Source organism: Arachis hypogaea, chromosome 9 (genome assembly GCF_003086295.3).
Source record: "Arachis hypogaea cultivar Tifrunner chromosome 9, arahy.Tifrunner.gnm2.J5K5, whole genome shotgun sequence".
Lineage (NCBI taxonomy): Eukaryota > Viridiplantae > Streptophyta > Magnoliopsida > Fabales > Fabaceae > Arachis > Arachis hypogaea.
In genome coordinates this window covers 7,733,608-7,757,658 of record NC_092044.1, presented here as the reverse complement: position 1 = coordinate 7,757,658, position 24,051 = coordinate 7,733,608, and the positions used below count along the sequence as shown (strand labels likewise).

At 32.5% G+C, this 24,051-nt stretch overlaps 2 protein-coding genes and 1 long non-coding RNA gene across 6 annotated transcripts; all 3 read right to left on the bottom strand.

Moving 5' to 3' along the window:
• Positions 1-1,358: 1,358 nt before the first annotated feature.
• Positions 1,359-3,589, bottom strand: LOC112710206 (GDSL esterase/lipase At4g10955). The gene is made up of 2 exons (XM_025762354.3): positions 3,212-3,589; positions 1,359-2,591 (listed from the first exon to the last, which is right to left on the bottom strand). The coding sequence occupies exons 1-2, from the start codon at positions 3,391-3,393 to the stop codon at positions 1,559-1,561; spliced, it is 1,215 nt and encodes a 404-aa protein (XP_025618139.1). The 5' UTR covers positions 3,394-3,589; the 3' UTR covers positions 1,359-1,558.
• Positions 3,590-10,887: 7,298 nt separating this feature from the next.
• On the bottom strand, positions 10,888-22,497 carry LOC112710205 (actin-related protein 4). Of its 4 annotated transcripts, none has more exons than XR_011865315.1 (20): positions 22,141-22,462; positions 21,963-22,054; positions 21,564-21,722; positions 21,383-21,456; positions 18,401-18,481; positions 18,244-18,304; positions 17,743-17,792; positions 16,450-17,240; positions 15,645-15,722; positions 15,483-15,536; positions 14,773-14,826; positions 14,637-14,697; positions 14,090-14,141; positions 13,930-13,996; positions 13,557-13,619; positions 13,346-13,408; positions 12,639-12,701; positions 12,301-12,365; positions 11,650-11,718; positions 10,888-11,219 (listed from the first exon to the last, which is right to left on the bottom strand). XR_011865315.1 is itself a non-coding variant. In XM_025762353.3 (20 exons), exons 1-20 carry the CDS (start codon positions 22,151-22,153, stop codon positions 11,174-11,176), a joined length of 1,320 nt encoding a protein of 439 aa, XP_025618138.1. In that variant the 5' UTR covers positions 22,154-22,497; the 3' UTR covers positions 10,888-11,173. The 4 variants fall into 4 exon arrangements, 1 of the variants encoding a protein (XP_025618138.1); XM_025762353.3 differs by having other exon boundaries at positions 16,450-16,504; positions 22,141-22,497; XR_011865316.1 differs by lacking the exons at positions 10,888-11,219; positions 11,650-11,718; positions 12,301-12,365; ... (6 more) ...; positions 14,773-14,826; positions 15,483-15,536 and having other exon boundaries at positions 16,450-16,504; positions 18,244-18,323.
• LOC140175269 (uncharacterized) lies at positions 19,053-19,940 on the bottom strand. The gene is made up of 3 exons (XR_011865318.1): positions 19,801-19,940; positions 19,691-19,731; positions 19,053-19,184 (listed from the first exon to the last, which is right to left on the bottom strand). It is a non-coding gene; the product is annotated as an uncharacterized lncRNA (long non-coding RNA).
• Positions 22,498-24,051: the final 1,554 nt, after the last annotated feature.

Here is a 24,051-nt window from a genome sequence, read left to right as displayed (position 1 = left end):
ATTTTATCCTATAATAAATCACAATATCTATGATTAATTAAAATGGTTAATTTTTTTACGTTTAACATGTATTCTAGAGACATATTTTAATAAATAAATAAATATTTTACTAAAAAAGTCATAAAAAAGATAAAGTTTTTATACCTTTAATGATTTAATCCATCAAAATTATTTTCTTTATTAATAATATTCTTAAAATATATCATTATAACATAAAATAACTAAATCCTTAATTATAAGCATGAGATTATAAATAAAAAAATTCCTTGTTATTACATAAATTAAAACTATATTTTACATTTGTGCATTAGTATTCGGTCATATTTATGAATATTTCAACACAAATTATCTATTGGAATGATATTTAAAAATATTATTTATATATCAAAATGAGTTATAATGTATTTATAATACATTTTTATTTAATTTATTTTTAATGTATATTTTATATTTTAATATATATTTTATATTAATAACTTATTTTAATAACTGATTTTAATATATATACCTAATAATATTATTTGTATATCAAAATAAGTTATTATATATTTATGTATAAATACAAAGTTGAATAATATGCATACACTTTTTTCTAAGATATCTTCATATATGCCTAAATTTTCAACGACTTTGACACAAATATAAATAGTGAAATCAACTCTTTTACCTCTTATCTTTTAGACAAGTTAAACACAAATTTTGTAAACACCATAGAATTTCTCTTTTCCTAATCGTATCAATGGTTTCAAGTTCTAATTATAAGACGGAGATTTGGTGTTGACGAGTCTATTAGTCTCTCATGATCAGATTTATTTCAGTTGAAAGAGTAAGGTCTTGTTTCTTTGTACTTTTAGGATAAAAAAGGTACTTTTTTGTTGCAACAGTAAATATTTGGCCTAATTGTTTATTTTATTTTTGAATTGTTTATTTGTGTTTTTAGAAAAAAAGTTAGGTAAAAACAAACAACTTTGATGCAATTTTTGAGATGCACTTATATATTTATCGTATCAAAACAATTTGACTGCTTCTAATTCTAATAAAAAGTATTTCTATAAAATATAAATATATCCAATATAAAATATTTTCCCACTTCAACTTGAAAAAGTACTTCTCTTTATTGCACAAACAAATAAGACCCAATGCATGTATAGTTCCACTGCTGATAGAAACTACTGCCTATTAATTCCTTAAAAATTGATCCAACATCTTGTAAAATTTAGACACAGAATAAACTCATTAGGATACTAAGGGTTTGTTTGATTAATATTTTCATTAAGAAATGAAATCAGAAAATATTAAAACTAAAATAAGAAAACATTTGTTCAAATCAGAAAGACTTGAGATTATTCCACATGTAATGACAAATATCAAAGCAGCAAGTTCTCTTTACTTTTCACTAAGAGTGATTTCACTTATTGTAAGGCAAAACAATACACTAATTTGTTTAAAGAAAAACCCAAAACAGAAAACAAGACAAATACAAAAGAATCATATGAACAAATAAAAGCAAAGAATTCAATTTCACAAACAATCGAAAACAAACTCCAATTTTCAGTTACTAAGACTTTCCTTGTGTTACTTGAGAAGAAGTACCACTACCACTCCCACTATACAAAGATCTTAACTGTCTACTTATCAGTTTGCTACTATGAATAGCCTGCTGAAGTTCTGCATCACTTGACCACCATTGCTCCAATCCATGAGCTTCATGGAACTTCTGCCTCTCCTTAGTAACAACAAACAGCTTCGCCGCGACCGGGACATTCCCCGGCGGTGCAACATTCTCCTTGTTAACTCCACCATCACCACCCGGATCATTATAAGAACAACAAATGTAGTCACTATTGTTTACATACAAATGAGGAACCCATTTGCCCACTACAAAACCAGAGTTCTTGAAGCTCGATAGCCTCGGTATCCAACTCTTTAATCCTAGATTCTTGTTGGCATCTCCTTCCTCGCCGGCTCGAGATTCCTGGCCACTATAAGGAAGCATGGATTTCAGTTTCTTCCAAGCAGACTCTGCTTTTTCTCCAATGTTTCTTAAACTCATTGCTAGAGAAACTGAAGGTGGATTGAACAAATGTGTCTCAACATAGATTCCTTCTTTGGCTAATGCTTTTCCAACTTGAAGAGCGAAACCAGCACCCAATGAATGCCCTGCCACACAAACATTGCTTCCTCCGAAGGAATTCGAAGCCGATTTTAGTACCTCCAATGCCAATTTAAACCTGCAAGAGCCTTTCAAACTTTCCCAGGCAAAGAATCTAAGGTCATCTTCGATGTCTCTTCGCATTGTGGGTGATTTGAGTAGTGTTCCCCTGAGTGCTAGAACAGCTCGCGGCGCGCCACTAGGCCTCATTAAGACCAAGTCGGCCATAGCTGCCGACCGGTCCCATTCGAGTACTGCTCCGAAAATGGATCCGTCCCTTTCGTCAATGAGAGTTTGTGTGAGCTTGTACTTAAAGGGGATCCACCAATTTGGTGCAAGTGCAGTCTCTTGTGTTCTTTTTTCTTGCCTATCAAGTTCAAGCAAGTAAACTGCTTGTATAAAGCATGCAATCACTGTTCTTTTGTAATTTGAATCCTTCCTGAATTCCACAAAAGATCAATGTTTATATCATAAGATCAGATTCAAATTGGGATGAGGAACTTCAGAGTTATTGGTAACAAGACATTGCTCAAGCTCAAATCATGGTTATTAATCAAAGAGACACCATTGTTATTATCCAAAATCAAGATAGAAATTGACTTTAAAATGGAAATAAAAAAGATCCCCCATAATAGTCCAATCAACAGGGAAATTTCATATTCAGACAATTCACTACACAAAAGCAAAGTTAACGTTAAGAGGCTAACACAATAATGGAAATGCCACAAATCCAGGGCGAAGAAAATTCCACTCCAAATAATTAATAATTGAAACAAATAATAAATACTATGATAATAGGAGTGGATATATATAAACTTATTTAGCAATTCAGGAATTACCAATTTTAGATCACCAAAATCTAAAGCCACCGACATTAGTTATTGGAACCCTAGTTGAAGCGCGCTTTATATAAAGTTCAAATTCATACTTTTTATTTATTTTCTAAAAGCCTGTGCTTGAAGCCATAATCTAATCCTACCAATTTAGATCTAATTTTCAATAGAAATTTGAACAAAAAAAAAAGCAGAGTTTGAGTGAGATTGAGAGATGGGTACTTACCAAGTTGAATAGATGAGATCTCTCCAATTAAGGGTAGACAAATTCCTTGGTCCAGAGACATGAAAGGAATACGGGTGCGCTTCTTCTTCTACTACTTCTTCTTCTTCTTCCTTAGACACAACCAAGTCTCTCCTTTGTTCTTCAGCTTCTTCTTCTTTGCTTACTTGGTTCGTTGTTTCCATGCTTCAATAGAAAGGAGTGTTGTGAAACTGCAAAGTTTGCAGCTTTCCTTTTCTGAAACTGGCTTTTATCATTTATTTATTTTTTTATTTAATGATTTAATTTGAAAATTTGCAGCGTGTAAGTTGTAACGGTCATATTTTTCCCTTCTAATGTCCGTTTCTATTTATTTATTTATTCTCTTTTATCATCATCTCTCTTCTTCTTCTTCATCCTCTCACACACTTGTTTAAAAGTAACTGACAAAATGTTATGTTTATTCACCCAGTTAGTCGACGGAATGGATCATTTTCAGTAAAAAAAATTGGATGGTGTGAACAGTGATTTTTCATCTTTTATATCTTATTTAATTTTGATTTCACTTATAAAATTAATGATGAGAGATCACATTGTATTTTTTTAAGTGTTAAAAAAATGAGAGAAGATTCATTTCCGTTAGTTAACCATTTCTTTCGTTTTTTCAATTTTCTATGTTCCAGTTTCCTTCTTCTATGAAAAAAATTGAATTCTTACTCCTTATGCCACATTAAAAAATGATATTTTATATTAATTTTTTTATTATTAAAAATTTTAATAATAATTCTTTAAATACTAATAAATTAAAAAATAATTTTTAATAAATTTTTAAAAATTATTTATTATTCTATTTTAAATTTATAAATTTTAAAAATATAGATTTTATGAAACCAAGAATGAATTTCGAAGAGAAAAAAAGATTTCACATGATTCAAAGCACACACATTTAACCGATTAGAAGGCTTCGAACGGCAGACCCAAAAGAACCTCACCACAAGATCCTGCTACAGCAATTATAAAAGGCATTTCACCACCTGAAGGAAAGAAGAAAGGCCGGCTTCCCTGTTATACTAGGATTGATTTCCAGACACACCTTCCACTATTAGACGGACAAAAATTATATTTCTATTTTTGTTCTTTTTATTTTTTTAATATTTTATTCAAATTTAAATAAATATTTTTTATAGATATTAATGTTTAACAATAGTAAATGTAAATAATCTATTATTAGTAGTAAATTGAATCTATTTGATTCGATTTACTACTAATACAACATATACAAGCTAAATCGAATTACACATTGAAAAAGTGTAAATCAAATGAATCATTTAGAATATACTTGTAACAAAAATCAAAATAGAATATTAGCATAATTTTGAGGCTGAAATGGTTTATTAGTGTGTTTTATCCTATTTTTAACATATTTTAAATATTTTGAGGATAATTTTGATAGCAAATAAATAATTTGTGAACAATTTTAGTGATTCTCTTTAGAAATAAAGATATATAATTTATTTAAAGATTTAAGTGAATAAATATTAAATTTGAACTTAAATTTGACTTTGCATAATTATTTTTAGCGAATAATTAAATTAACGTGCTTGTCCTAGAAAAAGAGATTCTACTTATTATTCTTGTTAGTATGTTTTCTTGATAGCAATTATAGGAATAAGAAAAGGAATAAAGTAAATTCTTTTACAACAACAATAACAAAATCTTGTCTTAATAGGTGAGGTCGGCTATATGGATAAACGATATCATTGAGCTCTATCATGTATTATGTCTACAAAGAGATTGTTCACATATAGATTTTGTTTGACTACTTCATAGATGGTCTTCCTAGATCTTCCTCTATCTTTCATCCCTTATCCATTTTCCATCCCATCCACTTTCCTGACTGGATACTTTGTCGGTCTTCTTCTCACATGTCCAAACCATATGAGACGCGATTTTACCATTTTTTTCACAATAGGTGCTACTCCAACTCTCTCTTATACCTTTGTTCCCTATTCTATTCAATCACGTATGACCACTCATCTATCTCAACATCTTCATTTCTGCCACACTTAACTTATGTTTGTACTCTCCTTTGGCCGCCCAACACTCTGTACCATAAAGTATAGCCGGTCTGATAGCAGTATGATAGAATTTATCTTTAAGTTTTAAAGGTATTTTTTTATCACATATAAAACCAGACGCACTCTTCTATTTTGACCAACCTGCTTGGATTCTATGATTTACATCCTATTGAATCTCTCTATTATCCTGTTTGACACACTCAAGATACTTAAAACTTTTAAATTTTCGTAAGATGTTTTCTCCAATCTTTACCTTTGTATTAGAGTTTTTTTGTCGGCGACCGAACTTACATTCCATATATTCAGTCTTGTTACGGCTTATGCGCAGACCATACACCTCTAGAGTTTATTTTCATAAATCCAACTTCTTATTTAGGTCTTCCCTTGACTCTCCCATAAGGATGATATCATCGGCAAAAAGCATGCACCATGACACAAGCTCTTGGATATGCTCTGTGAGTACTTCCAACACAAATGTAAAAAGGTATGGACTTAAGGATGATCCCTGGTGTAATCCTATACCAATAGGAAATTCCTCTGTCACACCACCTTGAGTCTTCACACTAGTTGTAGCCCCATCATACATGTCTTTAATTGCACGAATATATGCGATCCTTACTCTCTTCCTTTTCAAAACTTTTCATAAGATCTCCTTTAGTTACCCTATCGTATGCTTTTTCCAAATTAATAAACACTATATGTAGATCTCTTTTATTACTATGATACATCTCCATCATCCTTCTTAAAAGGTATATCACATCAACGGTGGATCTGCCTGACATAAAACCAAATTGGTTATCTGTTACTTGTGTCTCTTGTCTCAACCTCCGTTCTATTACCCTTTTCATAACTTCATGGTATGACTTATGAGCTTGATCCCTCTATAGTTTCTGCAACTTTGTATATTTCCCTTATTCTTGTAGATAAGTATCATTGTGCTCTTCTCCACTCATCTGACATCTTATTTGATCTTAAAATATCATTAAAAAGTTTGGTTAACCAACTGATGCCTTTCTCTTCAAGACTCTTCCAAACTTCAATCGGAATATTATCGGGTCCTACTGTCCTTTCATTTTTCATGTGCTTTAGAGCTTCTTTTACCTCGAAGTCTCGAATCCTTCGATAGTAGTTGAAGTTTTGATCTTCTTCCCTCGTGCATAACCGACCAAGACTTGAAAGAGTCTTCTGTCATTCATTAAATAATTCATAGAAGTAGCTCTTTCACCTTTCATTGATATTCTCTTCTTGAGCCAAAACCTCTTTATCTTTATCATTTATGCACTTAACCTGATCCAAGCCTCTCGTTCTTTTTTTATGGCTCTTTGTGATTCTATATATACCTTTTCCTCCTTCCGTCATGCCTAAAGACTAGTAGAGATCCTCATATGCTCTTGTTCTTACTTCACTTACAGCCACTTTTGTCTCTTTCTTAGCCGCCTTATATTTTTTCTAATTATCTGCATTGCGGCACAAAGACCATTCCTTAAAGCACTCACTTTTTGCCTTTATCTTTTCTTGTATACTTGCATTCCACCACCAAGACTCACCTATCTCTTGGTCCTATCCCTCTAGATTCACAAAACTTTCTTTTACTGTTCTTTTAATAACTTCTGTCATCTCCCTCTATATCTCTTTCGCGCTTCCATCCCCATCCCACTTTACCTCTTCTTCTACCTGTCTTAAGAAGCTTTTTTGTTCCTCACCTTTCATCCGCCACTACCTCGTCTTTGGGTTCCTCATCCTTGCAAAAATCCATGACGAACATCCTATGTTGTGTTGTTAAATTCTTTTTCAGAATAATTTTACAATTAATGCAAAATTTTCAGTTGAATTTTCTCAACAAAAAGAAGTCGATTTGAGAGCTTGTCATATCACTCCTATAGGTTATAAGATGTTCGTCTCTCTTTTTAAAACATGTATCTGTGAGAAGGTCAAAGGTTGAGAAAAAGTCCAAAATAGTTTTATCCTCAGTATTGACCACCCTGAAACCATGGCCTCCGTGAATACTTCTATACACAGTCACTTCTCTTTCAATATGGCCATTTAAATCTCCTCCTAAGAAAATCTTATCTCCCGAAGGTATGTCTTGGACCAAAATCTCGAGATCCTCCCAAAATCTTATCTTGTGTTGTTCGTCTGAACCCACTTGCGGTGCATAGGCGCTAATTACATGAAAACTACTTCCTTCCACCACAAGTTTGATAGAGATGATCCGATCTTCCACCCTCTTGTCATCCACTATGTCCTTCTTCCACAACTTATCCACAATAATACCTACCTCGTTCCTATTCTTCACCTTTCTTGTATACCAAAGTTTGAACTCGAAAGTATCCAACTCCCTAGCCTTCGCACCGACTCATCTTGTTTCTTGTAGGCACATGATATTAATCTTCCCCCTTGTTATGATATCCACCACCTCCATAGATAATTCTGTTAAGGTGCCTATGTTCCATGTTCCATGTCCTAAATCTCAACATTCTTCTGTCACTCCAACCTTTACCTTTATCTTTTTCTTTGTGAATTAGCTTATTTATCCTTGTTCGTTCACGAAAATGCGAGGATCTTTACTCATTTAACACTACACCCGGGTACCGATGCAGCGGCTCTTACTCCTTTGACATTGTACGTGAGTCATACAGCACGTTTCTTTTAGACAACGACCTAGTTTTAGCGCAATAACGTCTTTGGTCCATGTCATGAAGATTCGACTAAGTTTTTATGTTGACTGTCGAAAGTCTAACACAACCCTCCTCCTTTATGTATATAACTAATAAAATTTTTGAGAAAAAAAAGTCACTCATTCATGATGCATTCTAAGTAAAATAACTTTACATTTTATTTTATGTACATTATTGAATTATTGAATTAGTGATGATGATTATAAGTGTTATGAACCTAAAAATTAAATAAAAAAACAGCACTAATAAAGATATTAAAAAATAAATAAGATTTACAAGAATAATTGTCGTACCCTCTTGTTTATGTTTATAGATATCTCCCTTGTTATTTATACAAAATTTCTATATTGTTTCATTATAGTATTGGTGTTTGACTTTAAATGTTTCTGCATTGTTTTTATAGAATTTCTATGCTGATTTAAAAATTTTCTATATTATTTTCATAGAATTATATAAATAAAATTAAAATTAAAAAAATAAAGAAAACAATAACTTCTTTGTAAATAATTTTTATTTTACGTTTCGTTCAAACACCAAAATTTTCAAACATGTTTGCACAAATGTTAGAATTTACATACAAACGATGGTCAAAATATATCATTTGTATCAATAATTAGGTGAGTTCTCTGGTGACTATGTTTTGTGGTGGCTAAGGTTATCTATAATTGACTGGCCAATAAGATTAAGATACATGTATGAAAAAGTTGGCTAGGATATAACTAATTTCAAGAATTGAAATATGACCACAATGGCAGAGTGGTAATCACATGTCCTAAAACCATTTTTTTATGGATTGGACTTTGAGTGAAATGGACAACAAAAAAAAAATTATAATAGTATATTTCAAAAAATGTATGTCAAAGTAAGATGAAATATATAGTAATTGAATACTCAGTAAATTAAATACCTAGAACTGGTTAAAAAAAAGAGATGATGCAAAATAAAGTAGTAAATATTGTATGCAGTACGAAAATAAAAATAATAAACATTGTAATGTCTAATGCTCAAGAATCTATTATAAACAATTGTTATCATTTGTAATAATATTAAAGTAAAAATATTAATTAAAATGAAAAAAGTCGCTACCATTGATAACATTTGTAAAACAAAATCTTAAATAGTGAAGTGTGAAAATCTATACTATGTTTATATAATTATAAGTCTTTAACATTTACAAAAAAAGAGTAAATTCTCTCTCAGTTGGTAAATTTTAAAATCTAATGATTAAGTTAATTATCATAAACGCTAACTATAAAATGATCCCGTTATTTTTTAATCTATGATACTTTATTTATATTTCATAGATATTTTAAGAACCATGAAAATCGTTAAAAATTTATTATTGTAACTTGTAAGCAAAGAATTTTATACTAAACACTAAAAAAGTAACGAAATTAAATTTTATGTGAGAAATTGAAAACCATAAACTAATATTATTACAAATGATATTTAATTAATTATAAATTACTTAATTAATAAATAGAAGAACTACATATCCTCTATATTTGCAACTATTTTTCTTGTTTGCCCAAAATAAATTTTAATTTTTATAATTAAATATAAACCCTAAAATTTTTATAATTATGCTAATTATCGTAAACGCTAACCACACAGATGATTCATTTTTTTTATCTACAATATATTACTTATATTTTAAATATGCTATGAGAACAATTAAAATAAAAGAAAAAGATTGTTATTTATGAGAACAATAAAAAAATGTACATTAATTTTATTACTAATAAAATTAAATAATTTAGATATGAAAACGTGAATCATATATATACCTTTTAAATCTTAAATCTTAAATTCTTAACTTAACAACTTTTAAATTTAATTTATTATAATCCCTAATCTCTAAATACTCAAACCTTTTGATCTATATTATTTTGGCTATACCATGAATATTATTACTTCTGATACCATTAATCACAAATACATAGCTTCTTAACTTAAATAATCTCAAATTTAACATGCTAATGTTATTTATGCATTTTACTTTATTAAAAAAATGTTAAAGATTTGCAATTGTATAAGTATAATATTACTAGTAGCAGTTTTTTAATTTTAATTAATAATTTTTACTATTTTATTGTTGTTTATCATGGAACCTTTGAGCATTAGGTATTACAATGTTTATTGTTATTTTTGGACTGTATAATATGATACAATGCTTATTACTTTATTTTGTATCAACTCTTTTTTTTTTAAACCACATTCTAACCATTTAATTTACTGAATGTCCAATTACTATTTTCTTTTATTTTGACTACATTTTTAGAATATTTCTCTCTAGTTCCATTTTTTTTATTGTTCATTTCACTCAAAGCCCAATTCATTAAAAAAAAATCGTTCTAAGACCTGTAATTTGTAATTACTATTCTACCATTGCAGTGATGTTTCTTGGACTACCTGTTTACTTTGGAGGGATACATTAGTTATTGTTTTTTATGTATATGTCCTAATTTTATTAGTCAGTCAACTATAGTCACACTTAGCCACCACAAAACATGGCCACCACAGAAGTCACCCAATAATTAAACACCATTTACACATTTGTCTTTTGGCACTTGTATCTAATTAAAGAAATAATATAAACAGGTAAAAGTCGTTAAATAGTAAAAAGGTTAACATCATGCTATAGTGAAAAGGAAAAATAATGATATGGAGATTTTCTTTGATAGATAGTTAGATATATCTATCTAGGAGAATGTTTTATTTTATTTTTATTAATTTTTTAAAATAGATTATACACTCCTCTTGATTCTCTTCACACAAAAATCTCTTCATAGTAAAATTGTCCTTGATGTTAATGCAGAAGACCCCAAAATGAAAATAGAGAGTATACATGTACATTTACAGGGCAGCAAAGATGTATAACAGAACCCGTTGATATAAAGGTTAAAACATCAATAACTGCAGCAAATAACAATCAAAACAAAGATTGCAGCAAAAAAATTGTCCTAATTATCTTTACCATTTAAATAGAGACTCAAATTTCATGTTGTAACTTTTTTTGGGGGGGGGGGGTGTTTACTATAGGTATACTTTACATCAGTATAAATTACAGCTACAATTAGACTAGGTAAATAATGCAGTTAGGTTGAGAATTAACAGGAATGGATATAAATATGAAACATAAATACATTAAAAGACAATCACAGAAAACTAAGTCTGCGTTCATGGCAATACTTCCCAAGGTGATCACCTATGCACACACAAATAACAATTTAAGGACACTTCCTTTGGATATATGAAGCTCCATGCTCTTCATACCTGTGAGAAGTGCATTAAAACAGTTTATTGTTGATAATCATGGTCTTTAATGGAAAATTTGGATGTGTAATTTGACAACTATGTTTTCGTAATGACAAAAGTGACGAAGAGAATGAAAACGACAAAAAACAAAGCCTTATCCCACTAGGTGAGGTCAGCTACATAGATCAAATGATACTATTGATCCCTATGATATATCATGTCGACATAAGAGAAAGAAGGCAACAAGATAAGGAATGTGAAATATAAGGGCAGCCCGGTGTATAAGCAAGGCATCCTAACCTGATGCATTGTTAGTGGCTAATTCTAAGGTTTGAATCCATGACAATGAGATCACATATGACGACTAAAACGTTGTTCATGGTTCCCCTTAAGGTAATGTAAAATTTATGCAGAGTCACAAGAAGTTGGGCAAGCAATGGACACTTACTCGGACTTGGAGAACCACATTTGCTGGAAGGAGCCAAGAGAAGCCAATATGCTACCCCCTATCCAAACACTGCACATAAAATCATCAAGAAACATGATTTAGAGGATACGGTATCAATGATGCATCAACAATCATCACATTCTCATATAAATCATAATCCAAGTCAGCCCCTAACTGATTTCCAAACCTAGTAACTAGACCACATAATGTATCCTAAAGGGCAGCTCGGCATACGATGATTGGAGTTTAAAAGCAATTTCATCCAGTGTTGATGGCGAAATGTGATCATCACACATGCAGAAAGAAACGCCAAAAGAGTTCACACAACTCAGAAACGCCATCCTTGAACAGGCTCACATTAGGTCTTTAACAGGCTGGCATTGTAGATCAATCTTCAGCTAATATAGTGATTCGCTGATGCACCCAATAATTAATATATAATTCAAAATAACTATAGTAGTAACCTCAAGATCAAATCATACCACCAATTTTCCTATTATAGTTATACTAGACATCGTGTGAACCATTTTCACAATCTTTAGAAGTGTATTTACAGATATCAAACCAATGATCAAGGAGCATGGAAATATGTACAGTAGTTAATCAAGCATCATACGCGACTGTTGAGTAGTATTTTGACTCGGGTATTACCTAAACCTTCTTTCAGTAGCGTTTCCACTCGCTAATACTTTTACTCTAGCAGCTTGAGGGGATTCCTGCATCAGACGTGATATTGCAATCAATTTTTCATGATTAAAACACAAACAAAAAGTTTATGAATCATGATATATAAACTGAAATCTGACTTCTGAGACAAGGTCAACCAAGTTATTTTTCTTGTCTTAGAAATGTCAGAATGCAAAAGCTAAATGCAGTTGAAACCCAATCTTACACATCCAAACTCAGAGTATTCAGACTCAGCACTAAAGCGCACTTTCTTTCAGTGCATTTAATAGATTTTAGACAAGAGCTTATTTATTGAATTTTACCTCTAGTAAATCCTTCTCAAGGCGTTCCTTCAGTTGTTGCATTGAAGCTGTGCCACCAGCAAGCTACATGTGATGAATGAAATCAATTTCAGTGTTGTCAGGTGATGCACTATAAGATACTTCCATCATATGTTTCAGGTCAATAGATGCATATGCTTAGATCAGATCAATTAGCCTACAAACATAACACTAGAAAGTTGGATAAAAAAATTGTTCCTCATATGCTTTTATCAAGTCCTCCAGAATTCTAGAAATCATTGACCAATCCACTCTAGTATTCTGCCAAGTAGTAGCTCCAATCCTGGCTCTCTTATCCTCCATTACCTTCTATTATTCTTCTCTTGTCTTGATGAAATTCTTCTTTTATCCAAAAAAATTCACAAGTCCATGTGACATAATTATAATCCAATTTAAATCTTTTATTTACCACAACACATTAAAAATCTTCATTAAAATATTTAGTTTGAAGCAATTCATTAATATCTTATTATGGATTAAAACTTAAAATATTTTATCTATTTTTAAAATCCATGGATCACTCCAGTATGAATCAAGTTCCCATCATAAAGAATGGCCAAATATATGTGAGGCTCTCATCATTGCTTGGTCAAGGGTGGATTAGAGGTTAACACCAAAAAAAGTCCATGCTGTATCCAATTGAGTTCTACACAGGAACTAGCTAAAGCATATAGACACAAGAAAATTACCAGTATGCTACTAAATAACTCTCTTCGAATGTCTACATCACATTTGTTAATGCTTTCTATAACCTGTAAATATTCAAAATTGATAGCAAAATCATCAGAAACTGGAAGAAGACAAGTTAGGGCACAAGGAAGTACTTAGGCTCATTGACACTGTACACCTAAAAAAGAGAACAACAAAAAAAGAAAGAAAAATCACTTCGAAGTAGATTACCATTTGAGGTAGGCCACGAATGGAAGGAGCAACTTCTGCAAAGCTCTCCATGCCAGGAATTGTCTTGATTTACATTGACACAACATATACAAGAAATGGGGAAAAAGCAACATCAAAACTTTAGTACATTGAAGAACAAACAGTTGGAAACACTGACTTTGAAGCAGTTCACTTAAGCACTGAAAAGACAAAACTATAAACCCAATGTGATCGCAGTACAATATGCTGCTAATGAAGCCTAGTATATGGAATTCCCAGAAGCAAAAAGTATATACATATATAACAGGCTATCTGTTACAAATCTTTTATGTAAACAAAAAAAATAAAAAAATAAAAAACAGAAACCAACATATTTTCTTTAGAGAGTACACACCTGAACTAGGGATGGATTGAAAAGAACATCTGGAATCTTAAATCTATCTGCTCCAATTTCAATTGTCCTGTGTTATATTATATAAAAAGAAAAGAAGGAAAAATCATTATTAGAAAAACATTTCCATATAAACTAACAAGTAAGAGTGACTTCAACTTACTGGCCATCAGGGAGCTCATATGGGGTCATCGGAATGTTTGAATATGCACTATCTACAGTAAAAGATGAAGAATGACAGATGTCATATATGGGAACAACCTATACTCAATTCTGTTGGAGAAAGGAAAATAGAAGTATATCCTCCTAAATAATAAACAACAACAACGAAGCCTTATCTCACTAGGTGGGATCAACTACATAGATCAAATGACATCATTGTGTTGTGTCATGAATCATGTCTGAATTTAGTTTTCTACTAAATCAAATAATCAAAATATATCACCTATATTGGAAGCATAAATGTAAAGCAAAGCAAATAGTGGAACATCGCAATAGGCATGACGGATCAAGTTATTTTGAATTTTTGATGGAATACGCTCTTCGATGGATTGTGAGAGAAAGGTAGGGAGGAAAAAAGCGTAAACAAAAAACAAAGTGCAACAATAAATCAAAATTTAGGCATTTCATGCACATATGACTGCAAAAGAATAAATCACAGGATAAATGGGATTCAAAACATTGTATGTGATGAAAACAGGTTGACCAACCATCATATGGAGTATCTGGAGCACGGCATACACATTCTTTGATATCACTTGCAATCACTCTCTGTCAGAAGAGAAAGCAGACATCAGATAAGGGGAAAATAACATATAACAAGAAATTCCATGATCACTCACGGACCTGAGAGTAGAGTTTGTAGCTTTCAGTTGTATTTGGAAAATCAATATCTACAGTCTGTAGGAAAGAAAAGTAAACGAGATTACGAGAGAAACACAATGAGATATGATAATCATTCAGTTTATTGAACTGTAGTCATAACCAACCTCATACTGGAACATAAAAGCAAAGAACTAAATTAAAATTGGTTGGTAGCAAATAAATAAATAAAATTGGCCTCATGCTACCAATAAAGAGAACAGGCGACAATTTTCATTGGAATCATGAGCGTCAAAACTTCAAGATATACTTTGAAAATTGAAATAAATAATTTTTTTCTACACAACTATACCCCACTTTCTAATTTCAGTTCATTGTACACCTTGATAAATTATTCTATAACACCTTTATCTTCATCAATTTGCTTAATTTTTATAAGCTAAAGTCATGGAGCAACAGTTTACTAGCACAATTGATTTTTATAGAAATCTTTTGGTTTTTTTTAACCAAAACTCAAGAACCAGGATCAACCATCAGTTAAAAAGATGAGAGAAATGAAGCACTTAAACCATCCAGATTCATGCAGGCACAAACAAATTGCAAGATCCAAGGGCAGGAACTCCATATTGCCAAATTTCAAGTATCAAGATAGAGGAAACAAGGAAAATAATAGATCCTGAAAATTAGCGAGAAAACTATCTTACAACATACAGAAAGACTTGAGCACAGTATACCTGAAACTCTCCAGGGCGTATTTCCTTTCTCCTAAAAGAATACCGTGGTTTTATCTGTTACAACAATACAACAAAGAAAAGGAAATGTCAGGCAGATAAATGCACAGCAACTTTGCTTCAGATGATCACTGGCAAACACAATAACTAATAATTGTCACCCACCACGATACCCTTGCTTTCCAAGCTTTTCATCAAGCAGTCTGTAAGAAATTCTCCCCCAATAGGAGAAGTTGCCACAGCCTTGTGTAGAAAGCATTATAGAAATTATCAGCAAAATGACACATTCAATGTTATTGAATATGATTGAAGGTGTGAAATAAGATCCTATAACAGAACAAAAGACATGCATATACAGTTCATATTCATATATAAAGAAATTAGCTCTTTATTGGTACAGAACTATAGATAATTTGTACATTTTAATGGACTAAATAACCTCAAAATCTATATATCTTATATATTATAAGCAATATTAATATTTATGATCAGAGAACTTTACAATTGCACTAATTGTCATGATTTGCTTCAATCTATTTAATGTGTATATTTAGGCCGTTATTTAATTTATTTATAATGTCAGATATGTCAACCTATAAGTCTTATAACCTCTGTATAAGCAATCCAATTTCAGAAACTATGGAGTATTTAGAATCGAAGATAAAAGAAACCACAAAAATATTACATATAAGAAACTGGGCATGAAAGTAAATACTAAAAGAAATGGCAAGCATCTAGTGATATGCAGGGTCCGGGAAAGGACTACACCAAAAAAGTGTAATGTAGGTAGCCTAACCTGACACAAATGTCAGTGGCTAATTCCATAGTTTGAAACCTTGGAGTCACGTGGAGACAACTAAACCATTGCCCCAACGCTCTCCTTCAAATATATATATATATATATATATATATATATATATATTGAAAAAAAAGCATGGATTGATTCAGTTAGGTGACAACAAGTGAATACCTTTTGAAGAACATAACCATCATGTACCGGTGCAACTGTAGTTGATCCTCCACCACTGAGCACAATTAAAAAATAACGTAAACCTCTAAAATTCATTCGCAATGCTTCTAGCATTATATTCTGACATATTTGATACAATAAATGTTAAAATAATACTGTAAATCACAAAACGACATCATATCAGTTCCCCAATTTAATTTTCTCTATTGAGCTCTCATGTTTTAAGTTGTTCAATTTGGTCTCCCCAGTCCACACTGCTGGACACCTAATGTTTTCTAGACTAAGACTTTAGTATTAGTCGTGAGTGAGTTAAACTTCCATTATGATCAGCCTCCTCCATCTCCTAGAACATAGGCAGTGTTTGTTTGTTGTTCATGTCCACCAGAGACAGAGACCCGATGACACATGTCTAGCATTTGTTTTGCGAGAGACAAGTTTACGGAGAACACAGTTACACACATTTTGTGTGTCTCCAAAATGATGAGATAGATTTTTAGTGGGCACATATTGTGTATAAATTGTTTACAATTTTACCCTTAATATTTTTCAAAACACCCAAATCTTCTCTCCCTCCTACAGCCTACTTCATCACTCAGACAGACCTCACTTCCCTCTCTCCCTCCTTCCACACTCAGATCCACCGCCGCCACCGTCGCCGTCACTCGGATAGATTTGTATCCTTTGCTGCGTGCTTAGGTACCAAACCTAAAAAATCAGAGTCTTGTGCGTGTCTATGTCTCTCTGTCTCGTCTGTCCCGTCTGTCTCCAACCACTAACCGAATGCAGCCATACTACACAAGACATTAATAAGTTTTATAGAGGACCATTGACATTTTCACATTCCACAGGACCCACTGAAAATGAGAACGTTACAGTGGTCAAGCAGAAAAAGGATAGCCTGACCAGTTGAAAAATTATGCAACCGAAATTACAAGTTCATTAAATAATGTTTGCTTCAGAGTAAAATCTCTGGTAATTTTATTTCTCATAGTTATGATAGTAAAACTGCAGACTTATTCAGTTTCACTCTTGACTTTTTTCTTATTGTATTTATAACATACATAAAGTGTCACTTATCCTGAAACTAAAGCAAATTCAAAACACTCCACAACTGTATTAAGCACCAGCAGGACATCAAAAAGCACGACAAAAAAGGATGACAAAACAATTACCAAACTCAAATAATCAACAGTAACATAAATCTTCAATATACAATACCTAAAAATTTTAACAAATATACAGAAATAGAAAAATGAAAATAATAAGAGGAAAAGATCATTTGCAAACTCTTACCAATCAACAACTAATGATGTAGCACGCCCTGATGCAAAAGATGTCAAAACCTGTATGTTATGAAAAGGAATCAGATTCCAATATTTTTTCATTCTCACTCCAGAACATACATCTCTTCAGTAGAACATAAAAGTCAGTAAACTAAAGAGCATGGGCAATCATTTAGGTGTTGCACCCACGCGTCAGTCAAGCAAGCACCAAAGCAAATAATTGTATGACACACCACACATTAATAGTCGAGGCTTTTTTAAATTATTTTTTTGAAACCAACAAATCAGACACAATATAAGCAAGCCGTGTGTGTACCAATTTTTTTTATTAAAAATAATATATTCTGTAGTGAAGCTTGTACATGATATTATGGGCAATGAATTTTTTTTGCCCAAAAGTTTAAATTATATATGTGTCATGTCCATGTCCTACGCTTTCAAAAGTTGGTTTTCCATGTCAATTTTTGTATTTGTGCTGCTTAGTTAGTGATGGTAAGTACTATTCACTTACAGCATTCTTTGCCAAAAACAATGCAGGTGCTTTGTACTTCTCAAACATAAGCTCTGCAGCCCTGGAAGAATCACAAAAAACTTTACACGCTAATGTTTTAAATTGAAGTCTATAATTGTATATTAAAAATTTATATACAGCCACAATACATCAATACCTTTCTCTCTGCTGTTGAGTGTTAGAAGAAGGTTCTGCAAGTAGCATTGGATGCTCTTTAGGATCAATCAAGAGGCACTCCCTAAGAAAAAAAAAAGCACACCCCAGTTAAGAACAAAGCAAACCCCTAGGCATGTATTAAGCAATTTCCACTCGACCACTTCTGAAAAAATGACATCCAATAACAATCAACAAGCCCTATTTGGTCTTCCTCTATCCTTTATCCAACTATATTCTATTTGATCCAGTTTTCTCACAGCCTAGTGCCTCTACCGGTCTTGTCATGTGACCAAATCACATTATTTATATGATATTCTCAGCATGTTACTCTGAATTTCTTCCAATACATGTTAGCATGTCAACTCCTCCACCCAAATCAACTCAGCTGTACATATCATTTGCTCTTGATGGCACGTTTTTGTCTAATAATCACTATCATATCACATTCTACTCTAATGGTTCAGTAGAATTTCCTGAGATCAATAGGGAACTTAAGATCACTAATCATCCATCTCAAGAATTTTTGGATAAAATAAGAACTTTATTAATAAGAAAAGAAGAATGCAAAGTGATAAGAGCACAACAGGTCCTACTTAAAAGCGAAAGATTATGCATGAGTATTATCCATTTTAGGAACTCAACTTCGAATAATAGCCGTTCATCCACTTAATGTAAAATAGATCCACATTCCCTCAATTCTACAACTTGTGGGTTGATAAGAACCCCGCCAGACAATGCTATTCAAATCATGTTAATTGTGTCTCTACCATGCTTCATTGCCAATCCTTGCATAGTTGATTCCAACCAATAAGATGTTAAAAAAAGAGGACTTTTTAGTTAGGACTTCAACAACAATGGAAAACTTTGATGAGTCTTTATGGCTTCAATCAACAACGGTGAGTAAAGAAAGATCATTACTACCATATATATCTCACTTAGTGACTACTGCTACCAGAATTTCTAACATCCTTTTATGCTTTAACTATGAATAACAGGTTACATACATACTCCATGAAATATTGCTTTAGAATAAAAAATATTAGATATTTTGGATGATAGACAATCACCATGAGCTTCCCAAGCATCATTACAATTATAAACTCCAGCAACATATGCCATAAAATGAAACAACTGTATAAAAGAAAACAATAATCCAATGCAGTTCAATGGAAGCAAGTCAGAGCACTTATTTTATGGATCAAAGTCACATGATTACTTTATTAGTTTTCTTTGTTATTTATTACTATTCTCCCCTCTGCATATATCACACACAAAATTTCAATTTTCTCACCTAAAAACACTGAACCTCTATGATAGCCTCTGTTACATACCCTGGAGAGAGAGAGAATGCTGAGTCAGCTGCAAAAGCAGCCAAAAAAGGAAAGAAAATAATCCCTTTACCTTATCATTATTCTAGAAGAAGCAATAAAGAAAAAGGAGGAATAATAGGGCAGGAGAAATGTGTAATCATAAGTGACAATAATTGATGATTGGATTAGTCAGATGAGAGAATCAGGGAGGCGTAATCGTAGGAGTTGAATGCTAATTATGATAATTAATTTGAGGGAAGGCAATAAAAGGAGGAGCTGATTAGGTGAGAGGTAGGAAAAGACTTGGAAAGGCCTAGGCTAGGAGAGAAGAGGACTCTCGAAATTCCTCTGCTATCATTTTTTTACCCTCTCGTCATCTTGCTCGTTCCTTCCACCGTCATTTCCTCCTCCGGTGTCGTTAGCACCAGCGCCTCCACCTTGGTGCTGTTGAGGTAGCAACTCCCTCATTTGTCTCAACATATTTGCTGAGAATGCCTCCAAGGATCGTTGTTGAGCTTCCTGTAACTCCTCAATCCGTTTCTCCACCGCCTCCAACCTTGACTCCATGGCAGCTCGCGTGGACACCATGCACAGAACACCCAGAACCGGGCTCTGATACCAGTTGTTAAAAACTGGTATTTATTGAATGAAAATGCAGAAATTACAATAGAATAGAAAAATGATAGCAGAGGAATTTCGAGAGTCCTCTTCTCTCCTAGCCTAGGCCTTTCCAAGTCTTTTCCTACCTCTCACCTAATCAGCTCCTCCTTTTATTGCCTTCCCTCAAATTAATTATCATAATTAGCATTCAACTCCTACGATTACGCCTCCCTGATTCTCTCATCTAACTAATCCAATCATCAATTATTGTCACTTATGATTACACATTTCTCCTGTCCTATTATTCCTCCTTTTTCTTTATTGCTTCTTCTAGAATAATGATAAGGTAAAGGGATTATTTTCTTTCCTTTTTTGGCTGCTTTTGCAGCTGACTCAGCATTCTCTCTCTCTCTCCAGGGTGTGTAACAGCCTCACTTTGGCAAGCCTCTGTTTTATCCTCACAACCACCTCTTCCACCAATTGAATCTAAGAGTCTAAATTTCTGGTCTGTCAATATCCATTGCAAATATATCCTTCTTACTCTAAAAGCCATAATTGGTACGACAAAGAGGAACTTCAAAGCCCCCTGTCCCTACCAAGTAAGTTCTCAATCTTCTGTGGTCATATGCAAAAGGTCAAAAGCTAGTTCACAATTGCTGGTCTGCCAAATACAAGCCCCCACCCACCCCTGTTTCAACTTTTTCTTAGTAGCTAGCTCCTATTTCTGCAAGTTTTCCACTAGGCTACACATATTTCAAACTCTTGGCACTCTGTCAAACGGCTTCTTCCACTATTTTGGCTATCTCCTGATAAACCAATCTCTTCCCTGCTTTGTTATGATTTATTTATTAGCATGCTAACCTAAGAATTATCATGTCCACAGACTACAAAATGAATATTAATGGTAGGTATGAGAAAGGGATAAAAAGACAATTTTGGTGGTGGGCGGGAGGGGGGTGTGGTGTGTGTGGGTGGGTGGGTTCTCTGTATCATATAAGCCTTGTCCATGCTACTATTCAAGTCTAACAACTATGCTACACAGATCAAAGACTGATTGGATAATCAATACCAACCTGAAGGCATGATCCCATATGTTGTCAACAATGTCCCAGTCTGCAACAATTCCATCCTTTAACGGAGACAGGACCTGACAGCATGGAAGAAATAGATAAATAACCTAAACCCATTCATTACAGTAAAATCTGTAAATTAGTAATCCAAGCTTAGTCTAGAAGGCCACTAGATAAAGTGCACCTCCATATGGTCTCTGCGGTATCCCAAGGACTGAGATCCCACATACAACTTTCGCTTTCCCTTGGGTTTGTCATTGTTCTTCGCGTCCGCAGTAGACTCGGAGTTCTTTTCACCATTCTCAGCTTCATCAATATCCATTTGATCAATTGCCCCCACAACCTAAATTCACATGACAAAACTTATCACTAGCTCACAATAGCAAGTATCTATCAAAACTATTCACAGTATTTATTATACCTATTATAGTAACAAACTACAATTTTTGAACATGCACCTAACTATACTATCAATCTAAGAGCTTCCTATAGTGTAGCACCCTAAGATTAAAAAGTTAACATTGAAAATTTACATTTTTTTAAGATAATACACAAAAAAAAAAAGAGTAGCTAGTACACTTACAGAGGGAAACACAGCCTTGGGAGCATCTTCACCAGCATAACCAGCTTTACATGTGTGTGAGCCCAAGTCAATTACTATTGCAGACACTTCATCTGTTTATCCAACCCGAAAATAAGTAAATTTCAGAAGATGGAGGGAAAAAATAAGAGTTTCTAAAGATAATTCAGTTCACACTCACCACCACCATACATGGCTGCAGCGATTCCACGAGCTCGAATATAGATTAGGGTTTTGAAAGGGTTTAAGAGTTTGCGCTCTCTGGTTTCTCAGGAACAACGAGTGAGATGAAAACTCCGGTAAATGGAGCGCCGCCGGAGACGTTTCCGGCGAAGTCGTCGGAGAAAGCGACGACGGAGGTCGAAGAGGCACTGGGTTTGGTGATTGAAAAAGAGAAGAATAGGTTAAAGTTTAGGGGCTACTCCATAATTTTATGAAACCGTGGAATGGTTAATTTTGTTGAGTATAGACGATGATAGGATTCTCACTTTCTTCCTTTATTTGCCTCCATTCTTAATTTTCAAGGATCTTTTAAAACAATACTAAATCAATTATCAATATCTATATTAAATATTTAAATACACATTAAAAATAAATATATATATATATTAAATATATATAAACACATTATATCTGTTTTCTTGGTATGTACATAATAGTTTGTTTAATATTATAATATAAATAAGTTTAGATTAGTTTTTGTAATAAAGATACATTTTTAAGATGTATTTTATTTAAAAAATCGTATGACAATAAAAATATAAAAGTAAATTTTTAATAAATGATTTATTAAAAATTATTTAAAAAAATATTTGAAAAATAAAATATTCTTTTTATAACAAAAATATTTTTGATTTTTTAAAATTATATCTAAAAGATAATAAAAATTAAGTTTTGTAACATACATGGTGAATTAATAGAAATTGAAATAGTACCGTTTGATTTATTATTTCAAAAAATTTTAAAATTAAACATAATAAAATCCAACTATCTAATTTTTAGATTGTGAATAGAAAAAAAAAAGTAAAATGTACCCTCCAATTTTTCTATTTTACAAAACAAACCTGAATTTGTGTAAAACACTAAAATACAAAAAACACTAATTATTATGTAATATATAGTTTTATACGTTGCCCTCCTATATATACAAAATTAATCCACTTTTATAATTATATAAAATTATTTTTAAAAAAATTCCAATATATATATATATATATATATAATTTATTGTCACTTTAAAAAAAATATCACATTTAATAATATCTGGATGAAGTAGTTGAAGAGGTTAAGTAATTTTAGAAATTATTTAATATCTTTTATGATAAAATATTGTGTTTGGTATTTAAATAGAAGGATTTTTAGATTAAAAACTGATAAGGGTGCTGAATCACAAGCCATAGAAGCTGCTGTGATGAGTTCCGTGAGTCACAAGTCAGTTTGAAGGAAGTTAGTTTGCTGAGCTGTTAGTATGTTTAGCTGTACACTTGCTGTTTTTTGGTAAGTTTGTTAGAATTCAGTTATAGTCAAGCTTCTAGAATTAGTTGAGTGTTCAGTTAGATGCTTCTAGAGCCAGGTTGCACTTGTACATATAAAAGCACACTCATCCCTATTGAAAAGCCAAGTTCTGCAACAACAAACACAGAATGCACATTTCCAAAACTCAATTCTCTCTGTTCTCTATGCTACTGAACAAGATCTGTCTCGATAAAGATGGCACAGAATTTTGTAGCAACGCCAATATTCATGAAATTGGATGAAAACAACTATCTACAATAGAAAGACCAGGAATCAACGGTTGAAAGCAATGATATGTTGAATCATCTCACTGGAGAAGGCATTCCTCAAGCAGATGGCTCACAGAATCCAGAGTTTCAGAAGTGGAAAAGGCAAGACGCTCTTCTGAAGTCTTGGTTACTTGCTTCCATGTCAAATCCATTCACTACAAGAATGGTTGGTTGCACGCTCATTTGGAGAAGGCTGGAAGATCATTTTTCTTCTCAAATAAAAGTCAAGGTAATGCAATTGAAGAACAAACTTAGCACTATTCAAATAGGTGCATCAGTAACTGAATATGTGCTGTCAATAAAAAGTA

Bases quoted from the DNA above. Each gene is read 5' to 3' on its own strand.
- LOC112710206 (XM_025762354.3), bottom strand. From the start codon at position 3,393: ATGGAAACAACGAACCAAGTAAGCAAAGAAGAAGAAGCTGAAGAACAA. The intron at 2,592-3,211 runs GTAAGTACCCAT...TGTGGAATTCAG, and splicing joins GATCTCATCTATTCAACTTG to GAAGGATTCAAATTACAAAA.
- LOC112710205 (XM_025762353.3), bottom strand. The intron at 21,457-21,563 runs GTGCACTTTATC...CCATGCTGTCAG, and splicing joins ACCGCAGAGACCATATGGAG to GTCCTGTCTCCGTTAAAGGA. The intron at 15,537-15,644 runs GTGGGTGACAAT...TTGTTGTAACAG, and splicing joins TGGAAAGCAAGGGTATCGTG to ATAAAACCACGGTATTCTTT.